The 16,463-nt window shown below is 38.5% G+C and overlaps 3 protein-coding genes across 5 annotated transcripts; 1 reads left to right on the top strand and 2 right to left on the bottom strand.

Annotated features, from left to right (window-relative positions):
* Positions 1 to 1,520: 1,520 nt before the first annotated feature.
* Positions 1,521 to 5,005, bottom strand: LOC140781854 (uncharacterized). Its single transcript, XM_073128122.1, has 3 exons — positions 4,305 to 5,005; positions 2,607 to 2,823; positions 1,521 to 2,510 (listed from the first exon to the last, which is right to left on the bottom strand). Exons 1-3 carry the CDS (start codon positions 4,683 to 4,685, stop codon positions 2,026 to 2,028), a joined length of 1,083 nt encoding a protein of 360 aa, XP_072984223.1. The 5' UTR covers positions 4,686 to 5,005; the 3' UTR covers positions 1,521 to 2,025.
* A 1,851-nt stretch (positions 5,006 to 6,856) lies between these two features.
* On the bottom strand, positions 6,857 to 10,934 carry LOC140781090 (DNA replication complex GINS protein PSF2). Of its 3 annotated transcripts, none has more exons than XR_012107638.1 (9): positions 10,797 to 10,934; positions 10,636 to 10,710; positions 10,383 to 10,497; positions 10,115 to 10,214; positions 9,994 to 10,024; positions 9,820 to 9,912; positions 9,528 to 9,680; positions 9,231 to 9,340; positions 6,857 to 7,301 (listed from the first exon to the last, which is right to left on the bottom strand). XR_012107638.1 is itself a non-coding variant. In XM_073126887.1 (8 exons), the coding sequence occupies exons 1-8, from the start codon at positions 10,842 to 10,844 to the stop codon at positions 9,320 to 9,322; spliced, it is 636 nt and encodes a 211-aa protein (XP_072982988.1). In that variant the 5' UTR covers positions 10,845 to 10,934; the 3' UTR covers positions 9,007 to 9,319. The 3 variants fall into 3 exon arrangements, 1 of the variants encoding a protein (XP_072982988.1); XR_012107639.1 differs by having other exon boundaries at positions 7,241 to 7,380; XM_073126887.1 differs by lacking the exon at positions 6,857 to 7,301 and having other exon boundaries at positions 9,007 to 9,340.
* Positions 10,935 to 12,680: 1,746 nt separating this feature from the next.
* Positions 12,681 to 16,266, top strand: LOC140781611 (receptor-like cytoplasmic kinase 176). Its single transcript, XM_073127668.1, has 6 exons — positions 12,681 to 13,255; positions 13,939 to 14,264; positions 14,410 to 14,545; positions 14,689 to 14,831; positions 14,910 to 15,033; positions 15,620 to 16,266. Exons 1-6 carry the CDS (start codon positions 13,192 to 13,194, stop codon positions 16,066 to 16,068), a joined length of 1,242 nt encoding a protein of 413 aa, XP_072983769.1. The 5' UTR covers positions 12,681 to 13,191; the 3' UTR covers positions 16,069 to 16,266.
* Positions 16,267 to 16,463: the final 197 nt, after the last annotated feature.

Here is a 16,463-nt window from a genome sequence, read left to right as displayed (position 1 = left end):
ACCTTAGAAACCAATGAAGGGAGGAGTTACATAAGCAGAGTGGAAAAGGCCTAAAGAAGAGCCATAATTCTAAGGAGTCGAGAAAGAAGAGACCTCATCAGCTAACCATGGAAATGTTTCTCTCAGTTGATAGGAAGTGATGGAAGAAAGAAAGAAAAAGTTTAGCACTGCTCTTGTTCTTGCACTATTGATAGAATAGTTCTAGGTTGGTGTCTCTTTCCACTTTCTAGAAGAAGGGATAACATCAAACCCATATTAGATATTCATGAATCACTCCAACCTCATTCTTTGTGGATAATCTTACAATTGGTTGTTTATTCCTACAAGAAAAGGGAAGTTAGACGGGAGTAGGGCTGTTTTTAAGATAAGATTGAATTGAAAAGATGGATCTGACAGGTCTGTGAATTTTTGGAAGGATGTTTAGATTGGAGATTGCAGCCTTGCAGTATGATTTCTAGGGCTGTTAAAGGTGGCTTAGACACTGAGGTGATAATGGCAAAGATTTTAAATAATAGAGACCGGATTATGAAGTGTGTTAGATTTTTGGATGATAATTTGTTACTAGAAGAATAGGACCTTGTAAACTACGTGAAGAATACTGTGCATGTGTTTGCTGCCAATTGATGGGGGTAGTGTGGAGGTTTATTTTTAGTATAAAAATATTGTGTTAATGTTTGACAGATACGCCAGGAGAGAAGGAGGATTATAAGGTTCGAAAATTGTTGCATACTGACAATGAGCAGAATCCAATGATACTGGATGAAGACTCGATAGTTGGTTCTGCTAAGGGAGAGCATATGTTGATTTGAGGAGAGATTTTTTTTTTTTTTTTAATGTTGTAGACGCCCAAAGTTTATACTTTTATTTTGTATGTAATGGAATTATATTTGAATTGGGTAATGTTATAGTTATTAGTGGTGGCAAATGTTTGATCGTGATTGTGGGTCATGTGATGCATTAGATAAGTGGTGGTTAGTGTTTGTATTTTTCGTTCGTTTGAATATTGCGATGTTCCCTAATGCAATAAATGGATGTAGGTTGTAGTGTGTGGTATATAGTTTTGGAAAGGCTAATATTACTTTTACTGTGCTACACTTCTAATGAAGCTGTGCATTTAATTTTTGATGCCTATTTTTCAAAGAAGAAAACCCTTATTTATTGTCTTTTAACTTCTTTCTTTTTTTGCAGATCAAGGTTGGCATTATCTCTATTGCTTACAATGTTTTCAGACAGGGAAAGCAATAAATATGGCGTTTGGCTACTATTCTAAATAAAGAGGAATGACCACCTAGATTGGAGGTGAGGTCCTTATCTTATCCTTTCTGCCACCTATCAATGATCAAATGGTATGGCAAGAGGAGGAGAGCTGTTCAATCACTGGATCAAGGTTGAACCAAAATTTCACATCTTTCCACATAAAAAATATAGAGAGACAGGCCACTCTACCTAATTGAGTACAATAATGCTAGTAAATAACTCCATAACGAGCACTGATTAAATAAAATAGGGCAACAGGTGCATTGACCATCCAACAGCAAATTCATTGCAACAGAATGACAATATAAACAAGTGTCACAACTGTCTGTAACAACATATATATGAAGAGCTACAAGTGGATAAAGAAAGGTTTCTTTCGCTATCCAGAAATGTAAAGAATTCCTGTGTGGGAAGAAGTTAGAAAAGAAGGGATGATTTAATAACCCAAATGGAAGAAATTACTATAGTACACGCAATTCAGTAGGTTGACCAGAAGAGCAATTATCTTTGTCGGCCTCCTGCTGACTAAGAGGAGGAATGCAGTGAATAAAATCCAATACTTCAGTTGATATGCCTTCAAAAACTTGGCTCTTTATTTTTACTATTGCTAGCCATGATAAACCTGTAGACTAAAGAACTGACATCTCGTCTTTATTGACAGAAGAAAGGGCTATTTTTTGTTAAAATAAAAAGCACTCGGTATTTTCTTCGCTATTTATTATACCAGGAAAATGAATTAATCCTCCTCCCTGTTTTTTAATACCTTTATTAACTTCTGAGCAGGGACAATCGTCGCCTCTCAAACTTTGCCCTCGATTTCTTGTCAGTGATAATAGGCTTCAACAAACGTTCTGCTTCCATTTCTAGCTGCAAGGAAGATTTCAACCTCTTCAAATGTCCTTTGCACTGCTTATGATCAAAACAGGTATCATGGATGTCTCTTCCAGCTAAACTAGTTTTTCTCTCATATTTAGAGTGCCATTTTGCTTGCAGATAAGCCAAGGATCTCCATGGAGGCAGCGGCATTGAGTTCTGCTTGAGAGAACATTTGGCAGCATCGACCATAACTTGCAAGAATTGTTTAAGTCTCGGAAGGGTGCCAACATAGACCACTGGTAGGGAATTCAAAATCGCATCATATGATTCAACCGCTCGTGCTATTTCAAAGTGGCTTCTGAAGTCAATCTCAATGATCAGACGCTCAGAAGCCCCAGTGCTGCCACCAACAATCACATCAATATATTCATGATCACCTGTTAAATATAAACAGGAGCATTTTGAAAGCCGTTCAATGGGAATGTCAAAGAATTCCATAGAAAGATCAACACACAAGCTCTAACAAACAATACCTCCAGGGACTTTGTCAAAGCCTTGCCATTTGGATGAGCATACAGCAGCATCACAACCAGATGATCTTAGGAGCTTGACTAACGAGTGCCGAATACAGCTGGCATTGCATGGACCATTTTTGACGGTACGAAGGTCCGACTTATTAACAGAAAGCAAAAGTGGATGCACAACTGAAAGCAGATCACTCTCGTGTTGATCAACAGCTCGTTTATAGAACTGCAGAATAAATTAAAAAAAAAAGAAACTAAATTGATATTCATTGGTTGAAAAAAAATTAGATGAGCCATATTCATAAGGATGAGATTATAGATACAATTAGCTCATATATAATTAAATATTTACTCACATAGAAAAACAAATAAATAAAATAATCTAGCATTTCGCACCTCAATACTTCAATACACCAATGAAACAATTCCAACTTCTTCATGAAAACAACTATAATCAATGTGGCTATCAGAAGTATGAAATCCTCAGTAGTATCCAAACCCAACCATAAGCTGAAAGAGGTAATCAATCTCTTTGAACCACACATAACATAAGAAAGGTAAAAGGGCTGAAGTCAGCTAACCAGTAGGGTGGTCTGAAATATAGCCACTATGGATGTCATTACAGTTAAAAAGCTAATTAATCCGCTAGCTATGGTGCTCCTACATTCCAGTGCCAATACTAAACTAGAGTATACACATTAAATCATTAGTTATCATAATTTTTTATTACCTTAATTGAGTACTTTCGGGCACCATTTCTACCTCAACTTTACGGACAGAAACAAATGGAATACTCTTCAGTGACCAACATAAATTGTGGACCATATGATGTGACTAATAATGAGGATCACATATCACCAGCAATGAACATTAAACATGAAAACTGTTGGCGTGGTTTCAGTTAGTCGAACTGAGATTATACTTTTTACCTAAGCATAAATTTCATTCTTGAAAAATGCTGACAGTCTTTACAAACTATTCAATCAGTAACATTTTTGTAAGACAGATTGATTTTAAAGTATGGAAGCGCTCTTCATAGAAAAAAGTGGGATCTCCAATACTACGAAAGATTGGTCAAGATCGTGGGATATTCTTCTCTAAGGGGATTGGTATAAAATTGATGGTAAACTTCTACTAAGTCATGAAAAAGCCATTCATACATCCAATATTAGTAAAGGAAAAACAAGCAGCAGAAGAAACTAACGAGTTTTACTATGATTTGATACTGAGGACCCACTCATTAATGCAATCAAGACTGGTTCAAGTTTATCCTTTTCTTCTCCTCTAAACACATAATATATGAAAAGATCATTAGGTCAATGAAGTAGGCCTTTAAAGTTTGTCTTTGGATAGTGTATAACTGGACATTTGAATTTTCCCATTATCAGGCAACTTTGTACAATTCTCATCTATCAGGGAGTTAAAAAAGCCGCAGCTTCCGTTTTTATGCAGAGGGTGAGGTGCAGACGCCTCACTGCTTTAAAGTTCTTTATATATTTCAGTTGCAAATTTCAAACTTTGAAACCGCATAGATTTACATAGAAGTGCTAAAGCTCAATATAAGTTGCGATGAGAAGCACTACTAATCAGCAAGAATAGTATAAATAAATCCCTAAAGAGGACGCAAAAAGAATTATCAAACAAAAACATATAAACTGCTAAACATAGTGACTAGAAAAGCTGCAAAATTTAAAATTTGGGACTCACCAAAACCTTCTCGGCAAGGTGCCCGAGATCAGGGAATCCCGAATCGCTATCACTACTATACCGTGACTCATTACCACTGCTTCCATTCTCCAAGAAATCACTCACCATCATCGCCAAGTCGTGCTCGCTCTCGTGGCTGAACCCACCGATCTGCCCCACGAATTCCCTCCCCTCCCCAGCGTTCCTCTTCACCCACAGGTTCTCAACGGACGCGCAGATCCGGCAATCGCCATCGCCGGCGGCACTCCTGACTCCGCCGGAGCCAGTGGCCATCCGCGGATCCAATCCCCAGGGCCCCAGCTTGGCGGGACGCCGCCGCGAGACTGCCGTCGGCGACAACGTTTCCCCAACCCGGATCCCGAACTCCTTCGCTAAAAGCATGAGATCGGAAGCCGAAGCCCTAATTGTAGCCCTAAAGAAAAAACCCTTTTTTCGATCAAAATCCCATAAACGAGCGCGAATTCCTCGGCGGAAACGAGAATCTATACACCGGGAGGCGATTCGGAATTCACGTTATATCGACGAAAGATTCAAGACCCCGAGACCTAATCTCCTCTCAAACGGTGATAAATTTGAAGAAAAACGTATTCACGAATACGAAATGAGAGGGATAAGACGGGAGAGGGGAGGAAGGAAGGAATGGGTCGAGACGCGAAAGCCATAGGAAGGCGGTCGCCACACACACATATATATATAAACACGCCACCGACGGTACGAAATGACGATAATGTCCTCGAAGGTGTCGGGGGAGTTCCTTTTCCTTCGGCGGGAAAAGGATAAACACCCCGTTCGATATTCTTTTTTTTTTTAAAACTCCGTGCGATCGCATCCGTCCGTTTGGCGATCCGGGCAGATCGGACCGTTCCTTGCTGCGGAGGCTTTGGCCAAATTTAGGGCCAGTGGGACATGTAGTTCGGCTGTCACAACTGCCCCTTAACTAAATATGGGCTAATCACTAATTAGGCACGGATAAATTGTGGTGTAATTAATTAATCGTTTCCTACTTCCCTTTTTCCGTTGGCTATGATTCATAAATAGGTATGTTAATTGTTACAATCAGCATTATTAAGGGGCGGTGGTAGAGGAGGAACAAAAGAAAATGTACAGAGAATTTTTTTTTTTGGGTTCATTGTACATGCCCCGTTTAAAAAAAAAATTCCAAATGTATTACCAAATAAATGTTTGTGTAAGTTTATGTGAAAAAAGAGAGATTAATTATCACTATGAGACGCAGGCAGATCTACTAATCCAAAATTAGAGTAAAAGATCAGGATCCAACTTGGACCGCAATTTATAGTTTGACGACGTGCTCGTTCGGACTTCCCTTTCTCATGGTCCTCCCCCTCTGCCTGTGTCGACCAAAAGAATTAGCTGCAGACAATATTTATAATAAATTAATTTCAATTGTTCTGATAATAGCTGCCAGTCAGATTTAATATTGCAAAATTTCTAACAAGATAAATTAATATAGAGATATAATGTATAGAGTCACAAGTTCAACTATCCTTATATAGAGAATTTGTAGACAAGAAACACACAGGAAGCATGCGATAAAAGATGGAGTTAGTGCAAAGGAATAATGATGAATATTTATTTGTAGGTATTGTCGAGGGTGGTGAGCTGGATATATATCGCCAACATGTGGCTCCAAATCAATTATTATAAATAGGCAAATATTTAAATTTGATCGTTAAGGAGGTAGTAGGTCAATCATATGGAACGACTTGACGAGGAAGAAAGAAAGAGCAGAGGACGGCACCGTCGCATCACATGGGGCCTACGAGGGCATTCCGGTAAATTCGAAGACTTTACGAAAAGTTTAAATGCGAATGAATGCCTTGCGGACCAAGTTTCGGGAGTTCGAGACAGCGAGGAAGCCGTGTCCGGGCCACGCCTACTAAATGACTCCCCTGTGGGACCCACACAAAAGGGTTTCACGCGCCCGGACCGTTGAATTCCTCGCTTCTTTCCTAAATATATATATTTAAAAAAAAAAAATCAAATTCTCTTTATACGGTGACTATTTCTTTCTAAGAGAGAGAACCCAATTCGTCTAACGTGTATATAAATTACTCATTCATACTCATCAACTATACTTGTTTCAGTCTTTCTCCTTTGACTCGCAAATGCAACTGTCCCACTTGCTGCTTATCGCGTGCTGAGAATTTTGGTTACACGGCAAGTAATACAATGCTCAATGGAGCTGGTCATCAATACCAGCCATACAACATGCATGACTCCAAGGGCAAAGCATTTTGTGTTACTGTGGAGATCATCAATACCTAAGCATTGACTATGTAAACGATGCCATATTTAATTCAATCTCCTGCCAAGAAATTAGAGATGGTCTACCATGCCAACCCCCTCCAATAATTTTTTATTTTTTATTTTTTATTTTTAATGCGCAGGCAACTTCTTACTGCAGTCTTGGTTGCAGAAAAGATATATAAAATTATTCTCTTGAGTACCATGCAATAAAAGAATAGTACACCACCACACGTGCACTAAGCACATAATTTTAAATATTATCAAAATCTAGAGAAACAGAAACGAACAGGTTAACTCGCTAGGACATGGTAACTATATAATATAAAAAATGGCAGTTGTTAAAGTAGCTAAAAAAAATGCCAAAAGTTTTTATACTTATGGTCTACTTGCAATTTGGTTACTGCCACTTGATGATCAACTTGCCAAAACAAAAATTGTGAAGATAATAAAATCGTGACTCGATAATAATAAAGACATGGATTTATCATGATGAGGAAGAAATCCTTTCGCAATGTATGCATAAATAGGAGGCCATCCATTGGCCAATCATTTGGTTGCACTCACTAAAATAGATGTCCTTATCCTCATGCATGAGGGCCACCGGCCACCTGATCTCATGGCTGCTATGAATCGTATTCGTGGTGCGGAAGGGAAATATGAGATGGGCTCTGACGATCTGACATCGATCACGTTTTCCAATCCCGATGCTTTAGAAGAAGTGCCTCCGAGCTAAAGAGAAGAGTAATTACTACCGGAAGCTCAAAAGATAAACTCCACATTAGGAAGAAAATTGGATCTTATTAGCATCCTGAAGCACGTCAAATTGAAAATTTCACCCTCTAATTCAGAAAAATAATCAATATGTTCAAGAATTACAAATCTCGTATACGGAAGTGTGATCCTACAAAAATAAAGCATGAGAGTTGAACATTTTATCCTTGAATTTTATGACAAATGATTACTACAAGTTGCACCCAGAATGCAGAAGAAAAAAAAAAAGAAGCTTCTCTTGGATAGTCTCTAGCGAGAGATTAATTTTGCCTTTTTTTTCCCCAAACTTACTGGCTGTGACAGATTAAAAAAAGGTAACCATGATCCAGCAACTTCGCATGAAAGAGAAGAGGCAAAGTACATTTCAAAAGAGGCGTCTAGACTCTAGAATATGATGGAAGGCAAAATCTTCTGAAAGAAATGGAAAAAAAAAAAAAACTAACTAACTAAAGCCAGTAGAGTCTCATAATAGATTATTCAAACCTTTTTATCAACTAGAAACATCCCAGGTGACAGTTCAAACATTGTGTCACTAAAATAAAATAACCGGTGGATACAATTCACTTGGATTGGGATCTCTATAATTTCACAGGTTGTACGTGCAAAGAACTAATCAATCTAACTGCTACTGACCTCGTGACCACCATCCCACAAAACAACCAAGAATTCAATGAAAAACCAGATGAACAATTTCATTCTTAAGACTTAACCCAAAAGAAGATAATTGCTTATATAAATTTTCAAAGCCAAATAGGTCTTACTCACAAAAGTTAGCGAGGAAAGGATGATTAAACCCATAATTGAATAGCCAAGGTCAACAACCAGTAATGAGACTAAACAAGAGCACAAATGGCCTTGTCTCTGCAGACCTCTAAAGAACCCAGTCTCACAATTTCATAAAGTGTATAAAACATTATCCCTTATAGAGTTTCAAACCAAAGAATGCTCCACTAATAAAGGACAAACAACATATCTTTTGGCTATTAATATCTTCAATTATTAATAATGTTAAGTCTTACACTAGTGAAATGTCTAGATTATGGTAGAGATTAAGTAATCAAAATCCTATACATGGAATTTGCAGTAATAGGTTGAAAATCATGGATGCACTTTCAGTGGAAACTTAAGTAGAAAGCAATTTCTAATAATTCCAGCCCCAACCCGGGAGTTTTTTTTAATCTGTTGTCCAGATATGAAACTGTCTATTCCCCAAAGTATTAATTATTGAGTAATTAGAAAATTAAAAATATTTTTTTTCTCATTTATATGTAAACCTGCACTCATTCAACAGTTTGTGAATTTAATATAGTGATGGGAATCTTTCTTCGTAGTAACCAGTAAGACAAATATTCATCATCTTCTATCAACAAGTGAACTGGAATTATTGATACATTTAGCAGTGAACTTTTCTACCAGGCCTCATTATAACAGGAAAGTATTAATGGAACAAAACCTTCATAGGTTCATCTAATTGAAGCATCTAGTATAATTATCATCCTAGGATCCTTGCTGTACGGATATGGACTTAATAGCTGTTGCTTGCAATAATGGACAAACAAAACTCTGAAAACAATCTTGCTTTTCCGGTAACGGGCAGCATGCACAACAATGAGGAAGTAAAGGCTAAAAGTGCAGGTCTGCCAAAAAAAGATGATAACCAAAGTTGGATCAAGTGTTGACACTCAAAACTGGGCCAGAATAACCAGGCTCCCATGAGGGATTCTGCTATATAGTGTTACATGCCTTGTAACATAGAATATATTCTATGAAAACTCTGTTACTGAATATAAATGGATGTCTTAAGAAAAGCAGCATTTGCCAACTCTATTCAACAGATAGCTTAATTAGAAAGAAAAATTCTACTGCAAAGAAAAAAAAAATATCTACCTTCATTGATGCATCTACATTTTCTTCATCTGATGAAAAGTTCCATCTGGAATCAAATTTTCAATGATTATGGGAGAAGACATACGTAATCATCTTGGCCTTAAATCTCTCTGAAAATACAAATATATGAGTTAGTGAAAAAAGAAATACACTTCCTAACCAGTTTGTTTGCCAAAAGTGATAAAAGTTACACTTATTTCCTGCATTTCAATTTGAATTATATGATGCAACAAAAATTTTGTTAATGGAGTGAGTGAAAAGTTAGCTGCCAACTTATCAAGAAATGAACCAACTTACTCGCGGAGCTCGATCAGCCACTTGTGGTCTTCTGCTTCCCACAAAATCTTCTTGTTGAGTCATTTCTGGGCTATCATGTTTATAGAAAGCCTGCAAGGTTCTAACCATGAAAGGGCGCACAATATTTACTTCCATTGCAGAGAGATTTTTGAGCTGGAAAAAGCAAAATACAGTAAGGTAATTACTCTTTGATCATAAGATAATGAGGAATTCTCCAGTAACAAATCAACTAGACAGGAAAAAGAAAATTTGGAATTTTAAGAGATATAAATATGGAGTCAAATGCACGTACTTTTACTGCATATGTACGACCAGATATCATCTCTAAGCCGGTTTCTACCTTATGAAACCTTACATCTCTAATGTCCTCGATCAAAGATCTCACCTGTGGTATCATAAATCTGATAATGAAGTACTCAAGGAAAACCATAAGCACATATAATCTGTAAGCATGTTTGAAACTCACCATGTATGCATCCGGGATATCATCACGAGCACTGGAAACAATAAAATTAGGTTTTGCATCAGCAATGTTGTAACAACGACAAAAGACTGTAGAAACAAAAAACATGGTTCTAGTCACATACTGGTCAAACAAAAGCCTTGAGATATCAACATAATGGAAAGGCAGTGGTTGAAATTCTCTAGGCGACTCTCGTTCAGCTTCCAGCACCTGTGTCAACCTCTCTAGCAAAAGCACCAAACAAGAAAGCAAGAAAGGACTTCATTATGATCTAAATGAATAATCTCTGATGGCAAATAAGTACACTAAAGGGCGTCTCACACTTAAAGTGTTTAGTCACGTGAATTATAGGCGTAAGGAAATTTGCAAGGCTAAGGAGAAGAAAGTCTCACCAACTGTCATCCAATCCGGCGTACGAATAGTGCATTTCCCTCGTTTCTTGAGAGCCACAGCAAGCCAAAGCGGCACCTTGCTAGCCATTTGGGGAAAGAACGGACCAAAATCTCCCTGATAGAACCACAATCAAGTATCTCACGGATCAATCCAATCTATTACGAACTATAAGTTATATCAGGGAAATTAAAATCGCAAATTCAGATGTATACTTATTTTAGAAGAAAAAGGAAAGGGAAGAGTTGGAATTACGCATATCATGTTCAAAGATTCCATCCTAATGTTAGGGACGATCTCCACCATTTCGTCTTCCCCTAGAAACTCCACCTGAGATCCGCGAAGTAGTTAATTAATCGACTGCGACAGAAAATAAAAGAACAACAACGGTCAGACATTTGGGTTGAAATCGATACCTCCGGAGCAGAAAAAATCGTGAGACTTGGGTCGGATTGGCCTGCCATTTCTCCAGATTCGAGAATAATTAGGGCTTACAGTGAGACGAAAAGGAAAGGAACCCTAGCTTCCCGAACGATCTTGTTAGTAGTTATTATCTTCAAAGGCGGGAAATTTCTTTTCCCGCTAAGACTGCTCTTGGGCCTATCTCAGGCCTTTCTCGGCCCAATAAAGGAATGAACCAGGCCCATATCACTCAAACCAATCAAGAGCTGCCAAGTAACCCGCTGGAGCTTTTGACGAGCTCGATTACCAAGGTGGGGCGGGCTTTGTCATCCGGAACGATAGCAGATATTTGGTTGTAGTAGTGGCGGTAGCAGTGGTAGGCGTCGCTGGAAGGAATTCAGTGAGACAATGAAGATCGTGCTTGGACTACGGAAAGCCACGGGTAGAGGTGAAGATTCTATCAGGATAGAGGGCAGTGCCGTGGTGGCTACGAGGCATTGTAATGAAATATTGAGAGTTAACTATAATGTTCATGAGTGTTACATTTTGTCATATTTATAGAGAAAGATCTAACGCTGCCGATAATGTCGATAGAAAAGGGTAAACATGTGGTGAATATGATTGTTTGAGGCAGAGGATTCCTCTCGCTAGAGGAATTAGATGTAATCCTTCGGCAGGATAGGTCCAGTCAAAACTATGCCTTTATTTTATTCTATCAAATATTAAACAGACTACGTAACCATCCATCCCACAGATACGGAAACTATTTTTGTCTCGGAGAAAAACTAATAATACTATCTTTATACACTTACTTAGATCCTGTTCATTTGTTCGCATATATAATAATAGACCCCTCATGAAAAGAAGTATTAATTTCTACGGAAAATGAGGGAGGCATGAGATGGAGTCAAAGTGAAAGTGGTGCTTGCCTAACCACAAGTAGGTGGAGGAAAAAGGCTAAGCTTCCTCACATGTAAACAGAGATCTAGCTTACATTTAAAAGTCTCAAGACGAACCTACGCCACCCTTTCAAACACCTTTAAAAATACCATGGTCTAATTAATTACATGCAAATAAAATGCCAGCACTCACAAAATGTAAAAAAAACTCGTCATGCAATAAATTAGGTAAGCCTACTTGGTTAATCTAATTTTCGTTAATTATTTAGTACGAGAAAAAGAGTTGAATATAATACCTATCGTGATTCATTGACTTTGTGAGTTTCAGGGCAGGTAGCCGTACGCAATTTATATTATATTATATTGACCATATTAATCTTCGTATATATATAAATATAAATATATAATTTATCTTCTATCAGATAATTCTCGTGAGTGTTTGTTTTCCTCCGATACAGATGCACTAAGACCGAGGGGTTTGGATTCATTGAAAGGGGAGGTCAAGTGTTAGCCGCCAATCCCGTGGGAAAGTTGCAAGTAGGCATTGCCACTTGCCAGCCTTCCCTTTTGAGTTTTGACCCAATGCTTAATAATAAGCCCCTGGTTAGTGGTTGCGTAGCTTAACAAATATCTACTCACTTGTCTCCAAACATTAACTTTAGCGCACCAAAAAGATGAGGTTAATAACTAGGAGTGTTAGTCTACTAACCCAATTTTTATTTTAATTTTTAATTTGTAATTTGTAATTTTTAATTTTTTAAACGCTATGCTTCCTAACTGCTAACCACTATTATTGTAAATAAAAGAGGGGGGAAAATAGAAGAGTCCAAACTCCAAAGTAAGTGAGATGGCTTGGAAAATAATAGCATCATTAAATATCTATGTCGCAACTTAATTTATTTTCTATAAGCAATGTCTGAGTTGGAGTATGCATCTATTTTTATTTATTTTTGAACTTTCTACAATTAAAGGTAGGCGCAGGTGGTTATTTGCAAAAGAAGCCCGTAATTTAGAAGAAAGCTTTTTCGACGCTCGTCGTCTTCACTGGGGGACCAACGGCCGCCATTAATGCAACCCCACACAATTTCCCCTTCACTGGTTGCATTATTATGGAGCTCTAGAGAGAGAAAGTTTGGGAAGAGAGAGATATATAGAGAGAGAGAGAGAGAGGTCAACCTTCGCGAAGGTCTAAAAGAGAATCCCCCACCCCAAAGGTGAGAAGGGAGACAAAAGGCGACATCTATTTTTCTTTAATACATATATATCTCTCTTTCTATCTCTTGTGCTCCTTCTCTCTTTTCGCTATCCTTTCGAGCTCCTTTTGGCCCTGATTCGAGCCCTCTGTAAAAGTGGGCTAGGATTTGATAGAAAGGGAAGGTCTTTCGGAGCGATCCGGTAGTTTGGATCACGGATCTGCTTTCAGCGCTAGCCTCCTTCGGGATTTATAGAGAGAGGAGAAGGTGGAATAGAAGAAGACTTTATTTATTTGAGCTTATTGTTTGGATTGGCCATGGGGAATTGTTGGGGTGCGAAGATTAGCTCGGAGAGTCCATTGCGCAGCGCTTTTACTTCAGGTTTGTTGTTGCAAATTTCCCCCCCGTTTTTTTTTTTTTTCAATCCCTTCTACTTTTGAATTAGAGACTACAAGGGCAGAGATTTCGGTGGATTTGCTCGAAAGCCAATGGTTTTTAATATGAAAGATTTGAACCTTTATCAGTTTGAATAGTCTATCGGCCTGTTTCGGCAATAAATCTCTGTTTTTCTTCGAAGCTGTTGATTCGAATGGAACATTCTTGATCGGAATTAATTTCATCAGTGTTTGCTGGTAGTTGTGGAATTGATCGGTAGCTTTGAGTTCATTGTTCTTGATTGGTGGTTTGCCAGGTCGAACAGTTTGCCTCGCCTCTATTACATCTAAATCCACTTCATTTTCCTTCGGAACTATGCAAAGGTGGAAATTTATGTCCAATTCCTGAAATAATGTGCAATCATTTCTGATTAACCCGCCTTTCATCTATCATATCTTTAATTTAACAAAGAACTTTGAGCAGAGTTTTTTTCCCTCCTCGTGACATTTAGAAGTTATTTATAGTAGTTTCTTTCAAATGACCTCATTTGGAGAAATATATCAGTGCAAAATTAGTCCAATCATGAATATTGATTTGTTCATGGCTATCATTTTTCTTGTTATTTTGGCGAAACTTCTCCTAGGAAAGAATATATATTTTGTTTCCAACATGTTGTCTTGGATGCTTAGGGGCGAACTCTAAGAGTGTAAGCAGGAAGACAACCGGCTTGAGTAGTTCTAGCAGCCGAGTTTCAGCTTCATCTGCGCCTCTGACACCTCGGAGCGAGGGTGACATCTTGCAGTCAGCCAATGTTAAGAGCTTTACCTTCATTGAGCTGAGAACCGCAACCAGGAACTTTCGCCCAGACAGCGTACTGGGTGAGGGGGGTTTTGGTTCAGTCTTCAAGGGATGGATAGATGAACACACATTTGCAGCAGCCAAGCCTGGGACTGGAATGGTTATTGCTGTCAAGAAGCTCAACCAGGAAGGCTACCAGGGTCACAAAGAATGGTTGGTGAGTACCATTTTCCTGAGAAAAGAGTTTTTCTTTAGTTTTAAATTCTATCAAAATAGTTGCTTTTTTACCTGGTGAGATCAATTTATTTCTTGGGTGTTCTATAAAAAAAGGTTGAAATGTGATTTCTTGTAATTTCTTGCAGGCAGAGGTTAATTACCTGGGTCAGCTGTCTCACCCCAATCTTGTCAAGCTTATCGGATATTGCCTAGAGGATGAACAACGGCTTCTTGTTTATGAGTTTATGCCCCGAGGAAGCTTGGAGAACCATCTTTTCAGGAGTAAGTTTTATAATTGGTTATATTATCTTCAATGGATGTATAGAAACTAGATCTCTCATGCTTGGTTGGAGACAATTTCCGTACTTTTCGGGGGTAATGCTGTGTGCTAGCTCTTGCTGATTAATATGTCAATTATCGCTCAGGGGGTTCACACTTCCAGCCACTCTCTTGGAACCTCCGAATGAAGGTTGCTCTTGGAGCTGCCAGAGGGCTTGCATTTCTGCACAGCGACGAGGCAAAAGTTATATATCGCGATTTCAAGACCTCTAATGTCCTCCTGGATTCAGTATGTTACATTATGGTTTGCCTTATTCTTTCCAGTGTAAAGTGATTCAATCTGAAAATCAACTGTTTCCATCTACAGAACTACAATGCAAAACTTTCTGACTTTGGACTGGCAAAAGATGGTCCAATTGATGGTAAAAGTCATGTCTCCACGAGGGTCATGGGAACATATGGATATGCCGCTCCTGAATACCTTGCAACAGGTAGTTTTCTTTTGTTGCATTGCATCTATAATTGACTGCACTTGAGCAATCTCCAACTAGTAAACAAGAAGGAAAACTGCAACCTATGGTTATCCAACTCAATAGATTGGTATTGAGCCTTTGTGCGAGACCTAGTCTTTACTTAAACCTAATACAATAGACAAGGAATTCAGTCACATGAGACATCCTGGTAGGAAAGATACTTTAAATAACCAAACCAAGCCATCAGTGCTGGGGTATCTCATGTAACTTGCATGACAGTGATGCAGAATACACATCAATAATTCAAATTTGACGTCAGTTATAGCTGGATTCATGCACTTACTGTTATAGAATTGGAAACTTAGTATCCTTGGATGTCATTTAATGCTGAAGTCAAATGAAGAAGTAAACTTCTCTTGATATTATATGTACGTCTGAGTTGTCCATGTGTACTATCAATCTTATTAAATTATTTTACTCAAGAGTTGTGCTTAATATAATGCTAGCTGGCCAAGCTATTCTCTGCATTCTTGATTCTCTATGACATATGAACATGGGGGTGTGCATTGATTTAGTATTTAATTTGCTAATTTCAATTTTAAAGGCCACTTGACTACCAAGAGCGATGTGTATAGCTTTGGAGTTGTTCTTCTAGAAATGTTATCTGGTCGTCGCGCTTTGGACAAGAATCGCCCATCGGGACAGCACAATCTAGTGGAGTGGGCGAGGCCTTATCTCACAAGCAAGCGAAAGATTTTCCGCATATTGGACGCTAGATTGGGAGACCAATACTCACTGACGGGAGCCCAGAAAGCTGCTTCTCTAGCGCTCCAGTGCTTATCAATGGAAGCCAGGTACAGGCCGAACATGGACCAAGTAGTATTGGAATTAGAACAACTTCAAGATGCTAAGGACACCAGGAAGAACCCTAACTCAGAGCTGAAGATGAGCGGCCAAAGCAACGGCCAGAGGTACCGCAGGAGAAGTTCCGGGGAAGTTGCGAATGGCAAGGTTGCCTATCCGAGGCCATCGGCATCCCCTCTTTATGCTTAAGTGGGAGATGTAATATACTTTAGCTTCCAGAGTGAGTAGTAAAGTGAGATACTGAGGCCAGTCTTATATCTGGCCTGCGTTCTGTATTGCCTTGCTGCTGTTGTATAGCTTTTTTGTGCTTTTGCTCATCCTTTTCCACACTATATATCATTGTACGCTTGTCCATTATCATCACCATTACCATTACCATTACCATTATCATGGTTGAGTGTGCATGTACAGGTGGTTCCTACTTCATAGTAGCTCTTTATCTATGATTTATTTTTAACTTTATCTATGATTTTTGGGAGTGAGCACGAATTATTGCCAAATAATAAAAGAAAACAGAGGGGAGTATATAATAAGTTTGTGGGCCTGGATTAAGTGATAAGTTTAAGTTGGGCTGGGCTTGACCG

Source organism: Typha latifolia, chromosome 2, assembly GCF_019914945.1.
Source record: "Typha latifolia isolate L0001 chromosome 2, TyphaL0001v2, whole genome shotgun sequence".
In the NCBI taxonomy this organism is placed as follows: Eukaryota; Viridiplantae; Streptophyta; class Magnoliopsida; order Poales; family Typhaceae; genus Typha; species Typha latifolia.
This window is presented reverse-complemented; position numbering and strand designations above follow the sequence as displayed.